The sequence below is a fragment of the Asterias amurensis genome, chromosome 20 (assembly GCF_032118995.1).
Source record: "Asterias amurensis chromosome 20, ASM3211899v1".
Taxonomy (NCBI): domain Eukaryota; kingdom Metazoa; phylum Echinodermata; class Asteroidea; order Forcipulatida; family Asteriidae; genus Asterias; species Asterias amurensis.
Genome location: NC_092667.1, coordinates 1,433,337 through 1,456,732, shown reverse-complemented (window position 1 = coordinate 1,456,732; position 23,396 = coordinate 1,433,337). Strand labels below are relative to the sequence as shown.

Sequence of the window (23,396 nt, the reverse complement as noted above, 5' to 3'; positions counted from 1 at the left end):
GGGGGGCTAGACCCCGCCCGTGACATCACCCTCAAACTTTCACTACTGCTTTTTCATTTTGGGAATCGAAAAAGCAACCTATATAATATACAGAACATTTTTTACATGCTAAAATAATTTTCGTCTCCCGAGACGAACATTATTTTCGTGACTTGTTTTACTAATTACTCAAAAACTACAGCATCACAGTAAGTGGTATTTTAAGGGAAGCTTTCTACCATCATTATTTAAAACCATGTAGGTTTAATGTAAATCTGTGGACATTGTGTTTTGTGTCCTGCAAAAAGCATCTGAAAGCTAAAAACTTCGTGTGACAAGGGTGATTTTTCTTCTATTATTATCTCGCGACTTCGACGACCAATTGGGTTCAAATTGTCACAGGTTTGTAATTGTGTGCATATGTTTAGATACACCAAGTGAGAAACTGTCTTTGATAAATGATAACTACCAATAGTGTCCAGTGTCTTTTTTAGCAATATGAAAACAAATCTCACCGTTATCAATCTTGAGTGAATCATACACCGGTTGGAGACCACTGCTCGAGTCACCAGGTGTAACATTACAGACAATGTATGCATACCGGCCCAATGGAGGATAATCAAGGGTAAGAGTTGACTTGTAGACCGCCCCATCTAATGCCTCTACTATAGACACACCGGAGGTTGAAGCATCAAGGCTAGTGAGATTGTCAGTGTCTAGCGTGTATAGACCCCATGATATAGTGTAGGGTCCAGGGCTTGTGCTACACTCTGCTTGCAGACGTAACATTGACATCTCAGTAACAAACAGTGACTGAATCTCAATATTATCTGTTGTCAAATGGACATAATACAAACAAATATTTCAAAATCTCATTTCCGAGTCAGTGATTATATAAAGACAACATGGTGTATTTAAGAAAATTTGTCATCTGGACGTGGTAAACCCCGCCCTTAGTTGTTAATAGGCCGTCAATTTCACCAAACTCTTCCTAACCTAGGATTAATCTTAGGTCTTAAGACGAGTTAAGTTTCGTATCCGAAGACGTTAGGGCATATTGAACCCATAAGTTAGGATGAGTTACTCGTCCTAACTCGTCCTAACTCGTGAAGTCGGTTGCTGCAGCAGATTCCAATATAAATACACCTATCTTAAGAGAAGCAATCATGGTTATGTGCCTTGCTCAAGGACACAAATATCATGACCAGGATTTGAACCCACATGCCAATGTTTCAACCATGGCACGTGAACTTGGGTTCGACGCAGCAGACCGCCTGGCTACGACACACCACATTAATAGGGAGGTTTTGCTGCACGTTCCGCGTGAACGTGAACGTGAACGTCAGAAAATTGTGTCGTTAATATCTCACGTTTTTAGCATACGTTAAGTTACAATTTTCACGTCAGGTATGTACGTGCGCGCAGACGTCATACGTGAGCATGCAATAAGCCCAAAGTGGTGACGTTACCTAGGAACAACACATTTTGTTGACGTTGACGTTCACGTTCACGTTCACGTTCACGTTCACGTTCACGTATTGTAACGTGCAGCTAAACCTCGCTAATAGTTACCTCTTTTGCCGGCACACAAGAAACGCACTTCAAAATCCGGGCATTGACTACATTGGTTGTCATGGAGACAGATGAGCCCTTCATTCTGGTCACAAGTGGTATTTTTCAACTGCTCATTTTCCACAAGAAAGCTCCATGACTTCATGGTGTAGCGTTGTCTACATTCAATACCGATCGGATGGCCGCATACCCTGACTTCATATACCTTTCAAAACATATAATATCCAAAGAATATAGTCACAATTTTAAAGCCAGTGAACACTATTGGTTATGGCATTAAAACAGTGTTAGCATAAAAACCTTCCTTGGTAACGAGTAATAGGGAGCTGTTGATAGTATAAAACATTGTGAAAAACGGCTCCCTCTGAAGTAACGTAGTTTTCGAGAAAGAAGTAATTTTCTACAGATCTCCATTGCTCGTTACCAAGTAAGTTTTATGCTAACAATTATTTTATTGAGTATGTACCAATAGTGACCAGTGCCTTTAACTGTATGTTGAGAACATCTCTTGGAAGTTTTGGTAAAGTTTTTGATTATCCAACATGATACCCCTGTTCGCATTGTCAGGTAGCCAGAATTTAAACAATTAAAAATTGTTTTAATTTTCCATCCCCTGCCGTTTTACTCATAGCTGGAGTAACTTGCCAACTGGGCCCAATTTCATAGAGCTGCTTAAGCACAAAATTGTGCTTAAGCAAAAAATTCATTGGTTAGTAAAATCAGATTACCGGCCAAGACTCCACTCAATTGTTATGCTAGGTAAACAACAGCTAAATACTAGTCATAAGCAATGTATATGGCATGAAATTTTTGCCAGTAACATGTGTAAAATAAGCGAGCTATTTTCGTGCTTAAGCAAATTTTTTGCTTAAGCAGCTCTATAAAATAGGCCCCAGACCTGTTAACAATGTCATTTCATTTGTGTCCCCTTACCGGAATTTTTATGTTTTGCTCTAAAACCATTTTGATGTATAGTTCTACTTTTTAACGAATATCCTTTATGAACTGTTTGTATTTTTGTGTATATCTCTGCTTGTTTGCCTTTTGTAGTTGTTCAGTGTTTTTTATTATCTTCTGTGCTTTTTTATATATGCCCTCTCTTGCCTTAATGTATTTTGGGGGATTTAGGAGACATACGCCTTTTGGCGAGTTTTTTTTTCTATTTTTTTTTTTTTTTTTTGACTTTTATGCTCTCCTGGGCAACCCACTGTTGTTTTACTTTGTTTTCTTAAATATTTTTAATGTATAAGCATGTGCTGGTAAATGTGATTGCCCGAATAAATATGATTATTATTAGTAATTAATGATGATTACTTTTTCCACGTTGCCATTTAATTTATAACGATTTTAATTTCAATCTATAATTTCCCAATTAGGCCCAAAGTGTCCTTCACCAAGTTAATTGAGCTAGAACAATTAGATAAAGTAATCCCTGACCTTAGATTATTTATGAAGACACATCATTATTTTAACACTGATGATAAATGAACATATGTTATGATATTTGTACTACGTATTTTATGAAAGCAGCCGCAATTTATATTGTTAACTTAAAGTCACCTGGAAATAGATTTTTTTTTCTTTCAAACATATGAGTATTATGCTTACGAACAATAAAACAATTTTTTTAGTAATTGTTTGTCACGATTTATATGTTTAAAAAATATATAAAGTTGTTTGGGGGCTGACTCCGCCTACCCCTTTTGTGACGTCAATCGAGGCAGACTTTGCCTGCAATGCGTATAGTAAACACACGTGCAAAGTACATGTACGTCCAAATCGTGAGTTGGTACATTTCAAAAAGTGTTTTTCTGCATTCAGCAGCAATACACCTGGTCGGCATTGCCGAAAAAGAAAGAAAAAAAACGTACAAACTCACGACTTGGTCCGACATGTACTTTGCAATTGTGTTTACTCTACGCATTACCGGCAAAGTCTGCCTCGATTGACGTCACGAACAGCGCCCTCTCGGGTCGGGGTCTACTCTTAAATTTGTAAATAACATAAGAACTGATTTCGTAAAACCTTAGTTAACTGTTTATTCACATTCCACTCATCAAAACACATATATTAGTGACAAAAGCTTTATTTTGAAAAAATACCACTTCCAGGTGACTTTAAACTTAAAGGATTTGAAGATAATGGTAGTAGAAAGCTTCCCTTCAAATATTACTTACTGAGGTGCTGTAGTTTTCTGAGAAATGAGTAAAACAATGTCATGAAAATATGTTTGTAAATGATTAAAATAATTTTTGTCTCATGAGACGAAAATTATTTTCATGACATTGTTTTACTCATTTCCCAAAAACTACATCACCTCAGCACGTAATATTTTCAGGGAAGCTTTCTACTATCATTATCTTCAAACTGTGTAAGTTTAGTGTAAATCTGTGGACATTGCATTTTTTGTTCTACAAAAGTTACATAGACCCTTTAAGTATGTATATGCTGTGTCAGTGAGTACAAACCATTCAAATGCAATTAAAAGAAGAAGTCCCTTAAATCCACTGAACACCTTTTGTAATTGTCAAAGACCAGAATCTCACTTGGTGTATCCCAACAAATCTTTGAAAACTTTGGCTCAATTGGTGATCGAAGTTGCAAGAGGTAATGAAAGAAAAACACCCTTGTTGCAGAATAATCTGTGTACTTTCAGATGCACAATAAAAGGCTTAATGCCTGAACTATTTTAAATTTCATTGAGAAGTTACCTTTTTCTAAGATATACCTTAAATATGCGATGTAAGATTTTTGGCTAATTTGCCCCCCAAAAGATTGATTTAAAATTCTATATGAATTTTGATAGGGGTCGAGAAGTACCAAGCTTTCATTTGAGCTATTGCTCGAAAAAGTCCGCCAATTATTACTAGTAGTGAAATAAAGTGCTTAAAAACTAGTTTTTGTCTCAAGCCCGACAATATATCACGTGCCCATTTCTTATGTGTTTTATAAGAAACGTTTTCAATTTTGGTCATGGTTTCTGACCATTAAAAGTAAAAGTTAAACTTGTTTTATTTAGAGCGGGTGATACTCTTTGAAATACCATTCACTCAAAACAAAATTTATTTTTTAATGTTTGGGGCCAAAACTCTGACATAGCATCTTTAATTCGGAGGTTGCAATTTCTCACAATGTTTTATACTATCAACAGCTCTCCATTGCTCGTTACCAAGTAAGTTGTTATGCTAACAATTATTAAGAGTAATTCCCAATAGTGTCCAGTGCCTTTACCTATATTGTTGTGAACATCTACTGTTGGAATTTTTGATAAAAAGTTTTTGATTATCCAACATGAAACCACAGTTCCCAGTGTCAGGTAACCATAGTAATTAATTGTGATTACTTTCTCCACATTGCCAGTTAATTTATAACGATTTAATTTCAATCTATATTTTCCCAATTAAGGCCCCAAGTGTCCTTCACCAGGTTAATTAACCAGCCCATTATACTTAAAGGTAATCCCTGAGTCCATCAAATTAAATATGATGACATTTAGGTTTTTTTTTTAACATTGATTATAAATTTTAATATTTTATAATGTTTGTACTGACGTTTTTACTCATAAAAGAAGCCGCAATTTGTATTGAGCACTAAAGGGCACTGGACAATATTGGTAATTTCTCAAAATAATGGTAGCATAAAAACTTACTTTGTAGCGAGCAATACCGGCGCTGTTGTTAATAATGAAACGTATAATGGGTCACGCTTTTCTTTAAAGACATTGGACAGGAATGGTAATTGTCAAAGACAAGACTTCTCACTTGGTGTATCTCATTAAGTGCATAAAATAACAAACCTGTGGAAATTTGAGCTCAATTGGTCTTCGAAGTTGAGAGATAATACTGGAAGAAAAAGCACCCTTGGCACACGAAGTTGCGTGTTTTTAGATCTGGGGCCAATTTCATAGAGCTGCTTAAGCAAAAAAGCTGCTTAAGCACGAAAATAGCTCGCTTATTTTACACATTTTACTGGCCCAAATATTATGCCATATACATTGCTTGTGACTGGTATTTAGTTGATGTTTACTTAGCATAACAATTGGGTCGAGTCTTGGCCGTTACTCTGATTTTACTAAGCAAGGATGTTTCTGCTTAAGCAAATTTTTTGCTTAAGCAGCTCTATGAAATTGGGCCCTGCAAGGAGAGCGTTGACTGCGTCATGCATCGGTGGACGCAGGAGCCCCTAAATCTAAGTAAGTTATATTGATATATGATTACCTTATTGATGTTTGCGATGGTTTCGTTGTCGCCAATGTCATCCTCCATTGATCGAGTGCTGCTGTACCACTGGGTCAAGGAGTAGCTCAAATCTAGCAATACAAAACAATCAGAGATGTTCAAATTGCATCGGGAAAGAAGATACTTTTTGGTTTCCCCTTACACCGATGTGTGTTATCACTGTATACTCAGTACTTTCCCGAGCTCTGTGAAAAAAAAAACCACTTGCATATTGCTCGGGTGGGATTCGAACCCACAACCTTTGGATTCTAGAGCAGTGTCATTTGAACCCACGGCCATTGCATTCGCACTGCTCTAGAATGCATCGGTCTTGGGTTCGAATCTCACCAGAGTAATGCCTGTGATATTTTTTACAGAACTCGGGTATACAATGCTAACACATATCGGTGCAAGGGTACAACCAAAAAGACTATAAAACACAAATATTAAAGTCACCTGGAAGTGGTATTTTTTCAAAATAAAGCTTTTGTCACTAATATATGTGTTTTGATGAGTTGAATGTGAATAAACAGTTAACTAAGGTTTAAAAAAATCAGTTCTTATGTTATTTACAAATTTAAGAGTAGACCCCGAGCCGAGAGGGCGCTGTTCGTGACGTCAATCGAGGCAGACTTTGCCTGTAATGCGTAGAGTAAACACAATTGCAAAGTACGTGTACGGACCAAGTCGTGAGTTTGTACGTTTAAAAAAAAAAAAAGTTTTTGTTTTTTCCGGTAATGCCGACCAGGTGTATTGCTGCTGAATGCAGAAAAACACTTTTTGAAATGTACCAACTCACGACTTGGACGTACATGTACTTTGCACGTGTGTTTACTATACGCATTGCAGGCAAAGTCTGCCTTGAATAACGTCACAAAAGGGGTAGGTGGAGTCAGCCCCCCCCCAAACAACTTTATATATTTTGTAAACATATAAATCGTGACAAACAATTACTAAAAAATTGTTTTATTGTTCGTAAGCATATACTCTTATGTTTGAAAGAAAAAAAATATATTTCCAGGTGACTTAAAAAAAGATCACTTATCAAGTCAGAATTCTTCTAAATCAGACTGTGGAACCAGCACGGGGGTAAGCATGGGCAACAGAAGGGGAGGGTATTTGAGGCATCAAGCCATTTTGTATAGTTTAAAGAGCTCATCTTGGGTGACCTCTGAGCTCCAACTCCGCCCCCTCCGTTCGCGAATGCTGTGGCCAAAGATGCGGTTGTTATACCCGCTGTCATCTTGCTAAACGTGGATGGATTAACATAATTGTGAATATACCGTCAGAGTTGTCGCTGTTTTTTCAGCAAGTAGATTTTTCAGCGAGCACGTTTCGCCGTGTCATAACATGTGTTTAAAATAAATCCGTAGTTCTCGATATCGAGAATTTGTATTGTTTTAATGTTTTCTCAAAAAGTAAAGCATTTCATGGAATAATATTTCAAGAGAAGTCTTTCACCATTACCTTCTGTAAACCCTGTAAATTATTTGTAAATCTGTGAACTTTCAATTTTGTTCTGTACCGAAAGTGTCCAATGGCTTTAAAGGACAAGACGGACAACGGACACAAAAGACAAAAACATATCCTTACATTGAGGGACTTCCCAGGTTTAGACTACATGGAATTATATTATCTAGTTGGCCAAAAGAGCATTTCAGGATTTAGGCCCAATAAAGAACATGACACGTCTGTTTCTTAGTGGTTAACACAATTAATAAACAAAGAGTTACACTATAACTAGGTAAAAATTTTACATCAATTCCTACCTTCATGTAACTCCAATGTTTCATAGATGTTCCACACATCACACGCCAAGAACTTTGGAGTCCCACTTCCATCTTCCTGGGTACCAAGATATTCTAAGTCCAAACGTTGACTCAACTTGTCTTTATCTATGACCAATTCAAGCTGGTAGAAGCATGGGCTGACGGCTGGTGTCTGAGTCACTGTAGTTCCTTCTGTAGGTGTATTCCGTAAGAAGGTAATGGATACCCGACCGTAGTCTGTGGGAGTGTACAACCTCCATGCACTGTTTAATATAGCAGGGTACATAGGTGGTATACTTCGGACGGTGCACTGGTATCTCAACTCATTGGGGTTTCTGGACTCTAATGGTTGGATCTTCCACACCATGACTTTGTCATTCCCAACTGGAAAAAAAACACATTGAAAATGAATCAATGGGTGCGTTCGATTAGCTTCCTTCCCCGGGTCGACATTGGTCTGCCCCCGGTACGTTGGAATATGTTTGACGTCATTCCAGGGGCTCATACGGGTCAGCCCCAAGTGGCCTGCTTGTGGAATGGGTCACTTAGGGCTGGCCCGAGGTGCATGACGTCACCACGAGAGGTTGAGTGGTCGTTCCATTAGCTCTTGTCAGGGGCTCACCCGAGTATTAAAGCACCGCGGGGTCAACATAGTGAAGCTAATCGAAAGTACAAAATTAGCTGGATTGCACATGACGTCACTGGCTGCCATCTGCTAATCGAAAGTACAAAATTAGCTGGATTGCACATGACGTCACTGGCTGCCATCTTTGATGAAACGTGCACGCGTGAAGGCTATCATTGGCCGAGAGTTGTGCGCAGCGCCAACACGCTTGCAATTTTCAATTCATTACAATCATCATCATTGAGGCTGTGTTCATCCAGTGTAAGATGTAGCCCTCCTTATGTAAATGCCAATCATTTATATTTCTTGCAGTTCTGGTCCATGCTGTTCCTGCATATACCCCGATGTCATCTCTCCATCTTCTATGTCTACCTCTTTTCCGTTTCCCTGTCATTGGTTCCCTGCCCATTATAATTGTTGTCCGTCTAATTGTCATTTCTCTGGGCAGTGTCCAGCCAGATTCCATTTAGCTTGTGTTATCATCAAATATGGCGGTCGATTGCTGCGTTTAATGATAAAAAAAGCTAAATGGACGCTACGTGCGATCCATCTATATACCACTTCCATTGCCCGCCATTGCTATGGTCAAATAATTGTAGTGTGCAAACGCCGTACATGCCTCAGCCAATGACAGGTCTTCCTTTGACCTCAATGTGAGCGTTGTTTAAGCAACCGTTAGCACACGAAAATGCATGCTTAGGCCTACCTTCCGCTGCTTACTGCACGGAAATAAATGACATCACAATGCAAGATCATGAACGCGCTATATAGCCGCCTAATTTTTTTTCTGCTAACCTGTGATTTACGCTTGCACCTTTGCAATTTTTTACAGTAAGCACGAAAAGCACGTTAAGCAGCGTTGTGAATTTGGGCCCTGCAACTGCCCACCAATGTTGCTACAACATAATGCAACCTGAGTTTGGGAGCGATCAACTGTATATGTATTTGCAAAAACCAAGTGCACCTGTCCCCCTCCGTTAAAATTCACAGAATGTTATTAATTATGAATGGGTTGATAAACAAGCCAGTTCCAGCGGTAAAGTTTAAAGCCAGTGGACACTATTGATAAATGTCAACGACCAGTCTTCTCACTTGCTGTATCTCAACATATGCACAAAATAACAAACCTGTGAATATTTGAGCTCGATTGGTCGTCGGAGTTGCGAGATAACTATGAAAGAAAAAAAACACCCTTGTCACACGAAGTTGTGTGCTTTCAGATGCTTGATTTCAAGACCTCAAATTTTAAACTTGAGGTCTCGAAATCTAATTTGTGGAGAATTACTTCTTGCTCGAAAACTACTCCACTTCAGAGGGAGCCGTTTCTCACAATGTTTTATACTACCAAATGCTAATAATTACTTTGAGTAATAACCAATAGTGTCCACTGCCTTTGGAAGTAAACTATCACAAAATTAAAAATGTAGCGATTAAAAATAGCGAGTCAGTTTAATTTGTTCCGAAAGGATGTGACAATACTGCAAAATTGATTTATAATACGCATGGTATATTGTGTACAAGCAAAATTACTGAGTACCCTTCCTTGCAGGATCTGGGCCCAATTTCATGGCTCGACGCTTACGGAAGCGTTACTAGGCATTCTACGCTTACAAGGCTAGCGCAGAAATTCGGCGCTTGCACGTAAGCGGGGAATCGCGATCGTAAGCGCAGAATTCGGCAGTAAGCAGAACCATGAAATTGGACCCAGGACGCTTGATCCCTTTCCACCCCCCCCCACCCCCCCCCCCCCCCAGATGAAATTAAAGTGTTTACAATAAAACCAATCACGAATATAGTACAGTATACACTCTTTTATTTCCAAGGGTGTTTAGGAACATTTTCAAGATTGATGCTCACAGAAGAGTGTCACAGGGGTATGGCCGATTTTTTTAGGGAGAATAACTCGCCGGGCCTGTGAAATTGTACCATTATTGCAAATCAAATACTAATTACTTACCAATTGTTCCACACGAATGAATCTGTTCAATCTCTACAGGATCCAGTAGTTTTTCATATAGCCGTAAGTCACTATACGATGCAGTAGCACTTTGCTGACCAGTCATGTCAGTTTGCGCTCCGAGTAGTAGCGATGAGTCCGGATCGGGTGTATCGCTCGGTCTTCTAAAATTTGGCCCTATGTTAATTTGGTCAGGTTGCCCATTGATATACCCACTCAGTTTCTCATTATTGTAGTTTATCGTCATAGCTAAATGGAACCATTCACCATCAGGTACAGCAGTGCGTGGATAAAGCAGCCATGACACCCCAGCAGTTGCACCATACCGAAAGCCACTGAAGCCGGTCTGCGAGACAAACACACCCGTGGCGGTTGGCGATCCGGAAGATACGAAAACGACGTCACCAAGATTGTCCGTGTGGTTTATTTTCAACCAAATAGACCACGTGGAGTTGCCCGTACGACAACGGCTGGGGTCGGAGCTACACAAACTGCCATACAAGTCAATATATGCACCGCTACTTATGGAGATAGAGCAGGCATAGTTCAACACTGGAGGGGCGGGGGTCAGACCGAATTCAGCACCGATTGGTTGTATCACATTGTAGCCCAATTCATCTGGATCTAGACTTGAGCAGAATTCCTCGGGTGTCATACTCGAATCAAAAAGTCGAGGTCCATTGCTCAAATCTTTGTGATAAATTGGCAACCCACCTGTTTTACAATATTAATAATATTAATTGACATCTTTATCATGTTTTCCTTCCACATATGAAGATAAATGCTCAGTGACAAAAGCCCTTAGTTAGTTGTTAATTTATATTTATATCATATTTAGCCATCTAAATCTTTGTGATAAATTGGCAACCCACCTGTTTTACAATATTAATAATATTTATTGACATTTATCATGTTTTCCTTCCACATATGAAGATAAATGCTCAGTGAAAAAAGCCCTTAGTTAGTTGTTAATTTATATTTATATAATATTTAGCTGCCTATGACAATGTGTCCCTTGGCCTACTTGGATTACCGTCCCCCATTAGTTATTTGGTGTCTATAATTGGGTACTTAAAAATGATACTAAGATGTGGGTCAAGTGGGTAAAATGAAGTCGCCCAATGAAGCATTCAGATTTGCACTCTATCGTAGCTAAGTGGTTACCAACAACTATATGATATTAAAGGGACACATTGCATTGGGTCGGGCGAGTTGGTACATGAAAAGCGTTTGTAACCGTTTGTTACAAAATGCGTAGACCTATGGTTAAAAAGTTGTTTTAAAAAGTAAAATCCAAACAACCTATGCCTCGAAATTGCGTGGTTTCCTTTTATTTTGCGGACTAAACACTGGCGGCCATTTTCTGGAGTCAGAAATTGAATTTCACAAAATGGCGGGCCGTGTTGGTTCACTTTTAAAACATCTTCCGAACCATTGTGCATTTTATAACAAACGGTTTCCAAACGCTTTTCATAGAACAACTCTCCCTTTAAAGGAACACGTTGCCTTGGATCGGACGAGTTGGTCTATAAAAAGCGTCTGTGACCCTTTTTTATAAAATGCATAATGGTTGGAAAGATGATTTAAAAGTAGAACACAATGATCCACTTAAGTTTGCCACGGTCGGCCATTAATGGGAGTCAAAAATTTGACTTCCATAAATGGCCGACCGTGTTAGTCGACGAGGTAAAAGGAAAACCGTGCAATTTCGAGGCATGTTTGTGTGGATCATTGTATTCTACTTTTACAACATCTTTCTACCCATATGCATTTTATAGAAAAACGGTTACAAACGCTTTTCAAAGACCGAAGCAACTCGACCGATCCAAGACAACGTCTCCCTTTAAATTATCACACAAATTGAGCCAGATTTGGAATGTTAGAATTGCTACTTGACTTTGTGCTTCTCTTCCAGAATAATGGAGTGGACAAATTCATCAATATTCAAAGTAGCACTTAATTTATAAAACCTTTATTTGTATGCCAACCACTCTTGCATGCTTTTATCATACATCTCCCCTAAAAGTATGAAGTGTTTTAATGTGCATATGTTCATAAGTGCAGTGCCATGGTATGTACAGTGGCACACTTTAAAGTCACCTGGAAATAGAATTTGTTTTCTTTCAAACATAAGAGTATATGCTTACGAACAATAAAACATTTTTTTTAGTAATTGTTTGTCACGATTTATATGTTTAAAAATATATAAAGTTGTTTGGGGGACTGACTCCGCCTACCCCTTTTGTGACGTCAATCGAGGCAGACTTTGCCTGCAATGCGTATAGTAAACACACGTGCAAAGTACATGTACGTCCAAGTCGTGAGTTGGTACATTTCAAAAAGTGTTTTTCTGCATTCAGCAGCAATACACCTGGTCGGCATTGCCGGAAAAAAAACAATTTTTTTTTTGAAACTTACAAACTCACGACTTGGTCCGTACATGTACTTTGCAATTGTGTTTACTCTACGCATTAGAAGCAAAGTCTGCCTCGATAGACGTCACGAACAGCGCCCTCTCGGGTCGGGGTCTACTCTTAAATTTGTAAAAAACATAAGAACTGATTTTTTAAAACCTTAGTTAACTGTTTATTCACATTCCACTCATCAAAACATATATATTAGTGACAAAAGCTTTATTTTGAAAAAATACCACTTCCAGGTGACTTTAATGTGTAATAGACTATACAGATGGCAATCGAAATAATTTGTGTGTGGAACAATGCTGTACTGCTTCCCAGTGTTAAATTACCTGTATAGTTACACCAATATCTAGTCTCAAAGTCAGGGCAGTGGCCAGCATCTTCTGCAGCAAAGCATGCAAGACCATCTTCTAAACTACAAGTCACGGCTGCCCCAGTTTCACTGTATGGTCGCTGTGTGTATCTCACTCTACACTCAATCTGCGTAAGTGGACCGTCACATTGCAACTTCAAAGAAGAGGGGGAAAAGAAGCCTGTATTATTCTCACATACCAATATATTTATGATTATTATCAACAAATATGTAATCTTAATTCCCCAAGCAAGGTAAAGTTATATTATTTTCGAGTGTCCCGGCAATAGAAGTCAGGGGCCAGTTTCATGAGCTGCTTAAGCAAAATATTTGGTTAAGCACGTAAGTAGCTCACTCATTTTACACATGTTACTGCCCAAAATTTCATGCCATAAACATTGCTTTTGACTGGTATTGAGCTATTGTTTACTTAGCATAACAATTGAGTGGAAGTCTTGGCCGGTATTCTGATTTTACAAAGCATTGATTTTTTTGCTCAAGCAGAATTTTGTGCTTAAGCAGCTCTATGAAATTGGGCCCAGGTGCATGACCGTCGCTAGCCTTGTCCAAAGGCTGTTTACGCAAGCACCGGCCCGCTCTCAATTCACCACGTATCGTTGGACGACGAACTGCATAGATACATGTACGGGCACGGTATTGGGTATTTGATATACTGTAATTGATACCGTGGAGTAGAAGTATGGTTTTCAAGGTTTTGCAACTTCGTACAAACAAAACCGCGGCTTCGTTGTACGAGGTTGAAATACCTCGAAAAACCATGTTTCGACCCCACGGTATCAAGTAGCCTACTGTATATACCCAGTACCGTGCCAGTAAATGTGTCTACGCAGTTCGTCCGCCGTCCAACAGAGCGGGCGGGTGCTTGCGTAAAGAGCCTTGGACAAGGCTAGACCGTCGCCGGCGTCGCAAGGTCGTTTTCAGAAACGCGGGGAAATGACTTCTTTTTTTTTCTTAGTCAGCACGGTCAGTGAAATGCAAAATAAATCGCAAGTTTTTTTTGTAGGAGTTCCGATTTGCAATGTACTATTTATAAAACGTCAAATCCTTAAACCCCCCAAAGTTCGATCGGATTTTTTTTTAACCAGTAACTGAAGAGCTCTAGATATAAATCGGTTCGGAGTCCGTTTGATTTCTCTGTGCACTGTACTGCTATGTTAATATCTTGCAAGCGATGGAAACCGGATTGAGGAAGTCTTTCAATAAGGAAATATATGTGACGTTGTTACTTTTACGCGTCACCCTCAACTCTAAGAGTCATGTCACACGAGGCAATTTACAGGCTACCAGTTCCAGGCAATCTCCCAAAAGAAAAGGCATTCACATATGAATGTTAACATATTTTTTTGTTTTGGATCGTAAGACAATGTTTTAAAAATGATTCATGTGCTACCAAAGTGTTCCTGTATCATGCACTGCAGTTGGTTGCCTCCAAGTTGCCGTGTGACAAGGCCTTTAGCCAATGATAGGTTTTCAATGGGAGACTTTGGGACGCTTAGTGGCAGCAGACTTACCAGGTAAAATCTATTGTTTTCGGTAATGTGCGCATGCTCAGCACTACGTAAACAACGGGAATTTACCTGGTAAGTCTGCTGCCACCTAGCGTTCCAAAGTCTCCCATTACCCCCATAAGGGTGCTGTTTTAGTTTGTGACGTAATATGCAAGGGGTATATTATTAATATTCAATTTGGCATTATGTACAAAATAAAACAAATTAAACTTAGTTATATTAAAAAAGTACTTACATTTGTAGCTCGTGGTTCATCATCGCGCCCGTCATCTGTAACTTCTCGGCTTGTCCATGGCAACCAGTAACAGTCTGGGTGAAAACAAGTTTGGGTGAAAACTGGTTTTTTTCACTGTCCCTTGTCGGGTTTCGTTATAAACCATCAAAAATATGTAATTTTAACAGTGTTTGTTAAAGACACTGGACACTATTGGTAATTGTCAAAGACTAGTCTTCTCACTACTTATATCTCAACATTATGCACAAAATAACAAACCTGTGAAAATTTGAGCTCAATTGGTCGTCGAAGTTGCGAGACAATAATGAACGAAAAAACACCCTTGTCACACTTTTCACTGTCCCTTGTCGGGTTTCGTTATAAACCATCAAAAATATGTAATTTTAACAGTGTTTCTTAAAGACACTGGAGACTATTGCTAATTGTCAAAGACCAGTCTTCTCACTACTTATATCTCAACATTATGCACAAAATAACAAACCTGTGAAAATTTGAGCTCAATTGGTCGTCGAAGTTGCGAGACAATAATGAACGAAAAAACACCCTTGTCACACTTTTCACTGTCCCTTGTCGGGTTTCGTTATAAACCATCAAAAATATGTAATTTTAACAGCGTTTCTTAAAGAAGACCAGTCTTCTCACTACTTATATCTCAACATTATGCACAAAATAACAAACCTGTGAAAATTTGAGCTCAATTGGTCGTCGAAGTTGCGAGACAATAATGAACGAAAAAACACCCTTGTCACACTTTTCACTGTCCCTTGTCGGGTTTCGTTATAAACCATCAAAAATATGTAATTTTAACAGCGTTTCTTAAAGAAGACCAGTCTTCTCACTACTTATATCTCAACATTATGCACAAAATAACAAACCTGTGAAAATTTGAGCTCAATTGGTCGTCGAAGTTGCAAGATAATAATGAAAGAAAAAACACCCTTGTCACACTAAGTTGTGTGCTTTGAGATGCTTGATTTTTAGCCCTCAAAATCTAATTTTGAGGTCTCGAAATCAATTTCGTGAAAAATTACTTCTTTCTCGAAAACTACGTTACTTCAAAGGGAGCCATTTCTCGCAATGTTTTATATATCCAACAGCTCCGCATTACTCGTTATCAAGAAAGGTTTTATGATAATAGTTATTTTGAGTAATTACCAATAGTGCCCAGTGCCTTTAACTCATCTTATATAAAACATATTGTGACCTTTTTTCTTTTGACAATTACCAAAGGTGTCTATTGGCTTTAAAATCAGTAACATATTGATTGAAACTAATCAATTTCCTCACGACATACTCACATGTTAATGATGTCACGCTCAACAGCAAAACCTATTGACATAAATATTAGGGAAAATAATAAGCAAGTACAAAAATCAACATTGCATAAAACATTCATTTTCATTTTCGAAGTTAATTTTTGAAACGTTTACCTTAAACTGTTATTGTGCAGTTATAAATTATTACTTGTCATAATAGTCAAAACTTGTTTTACAAATAATATGTTTTGCAGAAACCAAGTGCGGGAATTCTTGCTTGTATTTTGCAGATAATGCTAAATAATATATTCCGCCATGAAAAGCAAAATCGACAATGGACTTGCCTCTTTTCGAACCAAGTTGTAACGTTATGTGTCGTTATGTTATTTTTTTTAAAGACGCTTTCTGCAAATTGTATTTTCTTACTAATAACAGTAATCATTTATTTGTTTAAAGGCAGTGGACACTATATACATAATTATTAGCATAAAACCTTTCTTGGTGACGAGTAATGGGGAGAGGTTGACGGTATAAAACATTGTGAGAAACGGCTCCCTCTGAAGTGCCATAGTTTTCGAGAAAGAAGTAATTTTCCACGAATTTGATTTTAAGACCTCAGATTTAGAACTTGAAGTCTCGAAATCAACCATCTAAACACACACAAATTCGTGTGACATTGGTGTTTTTTTCTTGCATTATTATCTCACAAGTTCGTTGACCGATTGAGCTCAAATTTTCACAGGTTTGTTATTTTATGCATATGTTGAAATACACCAAGTGTGAAGACTGGTCTATGACAATTACCAATAGTGTCCACTGTCCAGATATCCCTTTTTGTAAAAATGGGTGAATAAGTGGTGGCGCTATACGGAAAATTATCAAAATAATTCCCCAACCAATGATGATATTTATCTACGAAATGAAGCATTTTATTTCCACAGAAATCCCGAGTCGTGACACTTGTGTCCTTAAGCAAGACACTTCACAATTGCTTCGTCCTTCGGATGGGACGTTAAGCCGTTGGTCCCATGTGTTATGTGACGCATGTAAAAGAACCCGGTATAATTATCTAAAAGAGAAGGGATTCGCCCCGGTGTTCCTGGTCCGATCGGCAGCAAATTGCACCACAGCACCTTGTAAAACATTACATGGTGCTATCAGAATTACTAATTCTGTAATACAGTATTTCCTGCAATTTGTGGGACTACGTTTGAATAGACCCTTCCCATGAAATAATTGCACATAGCGCGTGCGCAATAACGTTTTGGTTGGCAAAATGAGGGAACATCGCGCTGTTTTGTACACGGCTAATGGGTGCGTGACGCAGACGCGATTGCGCGTCTGCTTAGTGCACAACTCTATGGCGTTTGCCAACCAACAGGGTCTGTACGCATGCGTGAATGTAATTAGCATATTTCATGGGAAGGGTCCATTATGAGACGGTCTCATAATTCAAACGTAGTACCACAAATTGCAGGAAATACTGTATGTTACAGTGCCTTGAGCGTCACTTGGTGACGGGCATGTGCGCTATACATGTATGAGAAGCCACAGTTATTATTATTTATTATATTACACAAGTTGAAGTTTCTGTTAAATGAGAAAGACGCCATATGGTGCGTAGTATATTGCTATCAATTATTTATCCCCTTGCGCCGAAAACGAACTTGGTTGTTTTACTTGCACTTCTGGTGTGTCAATTCAGTCAATATTTGAAGACAAATATTCTAGCATGAGTAAGTTCATCGTTAGCTGCTTCAAATTGCAGGTTTACATTAACTTACGTAAACAGACACAATTTCAACATTCTACAGTTGTGACAGGAGAAAAAAAAACCGGACATATGGGTTCGGTTGGAAAATACTTAACGAAACAAGATTTAAACTGAAGGAGTTTTATCCGCTTGCGTTAACAATATTAAAAGTGTAAGCCAAAGCAAACGTGAATTTGGAGTGGTTTCTAAGCGATGGGAGGGAAACAAAATATTTTAATGACATTAATTCAGGCTGTGAGTCCAAGGACTCTCGGGAAAAAATTAACTTTAAGGGAAGGTACACGTTTGTCAAAGACCAGTCTACTCATTTGGTGTATCCCAACATAGGCATAAAATAACAAGCCTGTGAAAATTTGAGCTAATTGGTCATCGAAGTTGCGAGAAATGATGAGAGAAAAAAACACCCTTGTTGGACGAATTTGTGTGCTTTCTGATAGGAATAAAAGACTTCTGGCTAGAAGTCTTTAATTATTTTAGTGAGAAATTACCTCTTTCTCAAAATCTATGCTACTTCAGAGGGAGCCGCTTCTCACAATGTTTTATACTATCAACAGCTCTCACATGCTCGTTACCAAGTCAGTTTTTAAGTTAATATTTGTTTTGAGTAATTACCAAACGTGTACCTTCCCTTTAATCACTATAATAAGCCTACTAGTAAATAACCTAGTGGAGAGCAAACAAAAAGGGAAGTTTCAGTGTTAAGATGTGGGTGGAAAACATCAAAGAATGATTCCAGGGAAAACCCACGCAGTCCTGGTAGAGACTGAACACACAATCCACATAGTGCCCGCAGAAGGATTCGAACCGTGGTCCAAGGGGAGTAACACGAGGAAAGATACCACCACACGCTTAACCCCATGCACCACAATAGACCTTATGCATTGACGTCATCCAGCGGCCATCTTAGTGGAAAAACGGTGACGAAACAATCGAAACGCACATATTTGTACGCACGGCGCACAGGATTGGCCAATGAACAACCTCCTTTTGACCTCTAGGTGAGGGCGCCCTACTGAAATGACGTCATGTGGATAAGGTCTATATGCACACATGAAAACAACACTAGGCATTTATTACATTAAAGTGAAGTGTGGCGCAAATTGCAAACATACTAAAAAAGTACCAGGCAATATCCCCTTTTTCGTGAAGATCACAGATTTACATAAAACTTACACGGTCTAATGATAATGATAGTAGAAAGCATCCCTTGAAATATTTCTGTCTGAAATTTTATATTTGATGAGAAATAAATAATATAATTTAGCGTTTGGAGTTTGTCGCTCAGTGAGCGTTTTATTCATTTTTGTTTTGCCATCGATGCAATGCAAAATTTGTAATTGGTTTTTCACTATTCTCTTGTGACCCAGATGGCCGATCGATCTCAAACTTCTACAGATTTGTAAGTTTATGTATAAAGTGGATTACATGAAGTGCTTACTTTTTTTGCTAGCAACTTTTTTTTGCTAGCACAACCAGGTCTGTAATGTTCCTCTAACATTTGAGCTTTCTTAACGCATATAAATGCAAGGCCAGTGGCTCTTCATGTACCGTACATAATGTCACTATAGAACTAGAAAGATTCAGAAGTGATATACCCGTTGAATTGAGAGCTGTTACGTCTCGCGGGGGCAGCAGTCTCGCGAGAATTTCGCGGGAATCGCGGGGAGATTCGCAATAGAGTCGGAGCGCTATCACCGCGACAGACATTTAACGACTTGTCTACAAGTCTAATGAATAAATGGCTAATCCAGTAACCTACTTATTGTCAAGTAAGATGAAAAGAGTCAATGTTTTTCCCATTCATCTTCGCCATCCCAATCAATTTGTTGTCGTGTCTTTCCGTAGACGTTGATGGCTAATTCAATCGTGCATAACTAATTATTTGTAAGAATTTAATGACACTGGCAGCACAAAACCTGACTTTAAAGGCATTGGACCCTTTCGGTACAGAAAAAAACCAAAAAGTTCACAGATTTACAAATAACTTACAGGGTTTACAGAAGGTAGTGGTGAGAGACTTCCCTTGAAATATTATTTCATGAAATGCTTTACTTTTTGAGAAAACAGTAAACCAATATCAATTCTCGTTAGCGAGAATTACGGATTTATTTTAAACGCATGTCATGACACGGCGAAACGCGCGGATACACGGGTGGGTTTTCCCGTTATTTTCTCAAGACTCCGATGACCGATTGAGCCTAAATTTTCACAGGTTTGTTATTTGATATAGAAGTTGTGATACAAGAAGTGTGGGCCTTGGACAATACTGTTTACCGAAAGTGTCCAATGGCTTTAAAGGCACTGGACACTATTGGTATATACTCAACATTATTGTAAGCATAAAAACTTACTTTGAAATGAGCAATGGAGAGCTATTGATAGACATTGTGGGAAACGGCTCCCTGTGAAGTAACTTAGTTTTTTGAACAAGGTAATTTCTCACTCAAATAATAAAATAAATCAGCCTTTCACTATGCATGTCAGAAAGCAAACAAAGTGAGGCAGAAAAGGGGTGTTTGTGATCAACACTTGGTGCATCCCAACATACGCATGAAATAACAAATCTGTGACAATTTTTACTGAATTGGTCATCGAGGTTGCAAAATGAAAGAAAAAACACAAAATGCTTGCTTAGTAAAATCAGATTACCGACCAAGACTCCACTCAATTGTTATGCTAAGTAAACAACAGCTAAATACCAGCACAAGCAATGTATATGGCATGACTTTTTTGACACGTGAAAAATAAGCGAGCTACTTTCGTGCTTAAGCAAATTTTTTGCTTAAGCAACTCTATGAAATTGGCCCCAGCTCTCCATCGCTCGTTTCTAAGTAAATTGTATGCTAACAATTATTTTGAGTAATTATAACAGTAATGTCCAGTGCCTTTGAGTTTGGGGAAAAACTAACCAGGCGGCTAATTAAACCGACTCCCACACAATATTGGAAGTCTACAGTATCACAGTGCATGGATTAAGGGGAAATCAAACACCATCTTCTAATTGTCAGTTAACACGCTGACCAACAGCCAATTTCAGCAAATTTGGTGGTCACGTTTTCGTGACATTAGTCATACTTTGTCAGGGACGTTGTCCTTTTTGCAGCAATAACAAAATTCAACCAAATTAGCAATAGCGATATCATATGGGGTATCATGTATTATTTTCTGGGCTTATTTGACCATTTCTCAAAAGAATAGCCAAAATATATGAATTTTAAAAACGTGAAAAAACACAACTTAATATAGTGCATGAGTCAGAATTGTATCTATGAAACTAGGCTGTGTTGTGCGATTTCTATATCGAGTTACCGGAGTACCAAACGGTATTCGTTTAGTTACCAACAAAAATTGCAATATATCGCTCCCAAATGAAAGTTACGTTTTATTATTAAGATATTTTCTAAGTTTTAGACATAGTGCAGGATTTGTAATAAAACAGAAGAACTAGTTTTAAAACTGAAAAGATTAAAAAGTTCATTAAAAGAGAATAAACTTCTCAGCGTTAAATTAAAGGGAAGGTAGACGTTTGGTAATTACTCAAAACAAATATTATCTTAAAAACTGACTTGGTAACGAGTATCAGAGAGCTGTTGATAGTATAAAACATTGTGAGAAAGGGCTCCATCTGAAGTAACATAGATTTTGAGAAAGAGGTTATTTCTCGCTAAACTAATAAAATAGTTCTGTAGCCAGAAATATTTTATTCCTATCTGAAAGCACACAAATTCGTCCAAAAAGGGTGTTTTTTCTCTCATCATTTTCTCGCAACTTCGATGACCAATTTAGCTCAAATTTTCACTTAATGTTATGCTTATGCTGGGATACACCAAGTGAGAAGACAGGTCTTTGACAATTACAAGACGTGTACCTTCCCTTTAAAAGACCCCCAAAATCCCCGTCACGACAGTGCACAAAATGACAAAACCGACTACCAAGTTTGACTTTTTTCCCGCAGGATGATATGTATGGTTTGTTTATATAAACTAGTGGATGTGGATTCTTTATTGTAGATTTCCAAAAATACAACAGATTACTGTCCTTTACAACATTGGGATTACATTTGTCATCATTAATTATATTTAATTGCCACGCAATTCCAGAAATGGATATAAAGGTTTTGTAAAACCAAATTGTTACATTGTTGGTACCAATTAAGTTTTTCGTTTAATTAATTCTACGGAGCAATTACTTAAATTTACCGCAACATTTACTACAGCAGGGAGTGGCGAGGAAAGAAAGCCTTTACAAGCCTTCAATTACTCAAAAATGTAATGCTACATTTTGGCGGGAAACCTTGGATAATTGACGTCATCATACGTTATGTTGCTTGCCTACGGCAGTCAAAGACAGTGTATACTTTTAGTAATTACTCCACAATCAAGTTAATGACAATCAAATTTTACTTGGTAAAGATCACTGGAGTACAGAAGGGTATTGCCGCCACATGAATAAAACAAAATCTCTCTCATCGTGTACGTACACGATAAACACAAACGTTATAGTAATTTTAAAGACACTGGACACTATTGGTAATTGTCAAAGACCAGTCTTCTCACTTGGTGTATCTAAAAATATGCACAAAATAACAAACCTGTGACAATTTGAGCTCATTTTATTGGTCGTCGAAGTTGCGAGATATAATGAAAGAAAAAAAAACATTGTCACAGTTGATTTCGAGATCTCAAATTCTAAATCTGGGGTCTCGAAATAAAATTCGTGGAAAATGACTTCTTTCTCGAAAACTACATTACTTCAGAAAGGAGCCGTTTCTCACAATGTTTTATACTATCAACCTCTCCCCATTACTCGTCACCAAGTAAGGTTTTATGCTAATAATTTTTTTGAGTAATTACCAGTAGTGTACACTGCCTTTAAACGAGCAATGGAGAGATGTTGATAGTGAAGTAACGTAGTTCTTTTTAGAAAGAGGTAACTTCTCACTAAAATATTAAAAGACTTTAGGTCTGAAGCCTTTAACAGACCAATCTTTCAATCTAAATCCCATTCGTTCTTTGCGCAAAGTATAGTTTTTGTTCTGGACCGTTTCTATCGTGTATTGTATTTTCTGTTCGATATTGCATGACTACGGTTTGCCGCCACATGAATAACAAAAACTCTCTTATCTTGTACGTACACAATAAGTTATCGTGTACGTACATTATAAGAGAGACATTTTTGTTTTATTCATGTGGAGCCAAAAGGCTTCCTTATAGGACATTGTCAAATCTCACTCTAAAAAATGTTGTTTTTACTCACCAACGATGGACGAACTGGACAGAGCATTATCCTTGAGGAACCTGTTGCTGGTCAGCCAAGTGTTCGAAAAGGTCATCGGCAAAGAAAAAAGTTATAGTCAATGGAAGCGAGAACAAGCGATGTTCTTCATGGGAGAAAATGGTTCAAAATCCATCACCGAATCAGTCGGCTATTGAGGATTTCTACTTTTACTCCTTACTCGGCAATGTTCGTAATTCAGAATTTAACTCCATTGAAAAAAAATTAATGTGCATGCGCAGCGTAGGCGCCACTCCATTCAGTGCCAATTAAATGAATTTACAAGGTGCAAGTAAAAAGGGATCCACGAAATTATGAGCTTCGTATAACTGCCACTAAAAATTCTTTAAACATAATCGTATGATGAATGAGGATATTAAGGTGCTTCCGGGAAGGGTGTTCCACCAGAGGACAACACGAGAAAAGAAAGAGTACCT

The 23,396-nt window shown here is 38.1% G+C and overlaps 1 protein-coding gene across 3 annotated transcripts in view; it reads right to left on the bottom strand.

The window, feature by feature from the left end:
• The window catches only part of LOC139952209 (uncharacterized), a 42,189-nt gene extending 19,064 nt beyond the window's left edge, over positions 1-23,125 (bottom strand). For 2 of the 3 annotated variants that reach the window (XM_071951263.1, XM_071951264.1), the window contains exons 1-9: positions 22,942-23,125; positions 15,954-15,984; positions 14,656-14,729; positions 12,869-13,046; positions 10,120-10,833; positions 7,538-7,921; positions 5,769-5,860; positions 1,552-1,756; positions 495-809 (exon numbers count right to left, since the gene is read on the bottom strand). In XM_071951263.1, the coding sequence (XP_071807364.1) occupies positions 495-809; positions 1,552-1,756; positions 5,769-5,860; positions 7,538-7,921; positions 10,120-10,833; positions 12,869-13,046; positions 14,656-14,729; positions 15,954-15,984; positions 22,942-22,968 (2,020 nt within the window). In that variant the 5' untranslated portion in view covers positions 22,969-23,125. The remainder of the gene's footprint in view (positions 1-494; positions 810-1,551; positions 1,757-5,768; positions 5,861-7,537; positions 7,922-10,119; positions 10,834-12,868; positions 13,047-14,655; positions 14,730-15,953; positions 15,985-22,941) is intronic. The other variant, XM_071951265.1, reaches the window with a different exon arrangement.
• Between the last annotated feature and the right edge of the window lie 271 nt (positions 23,126-23,396).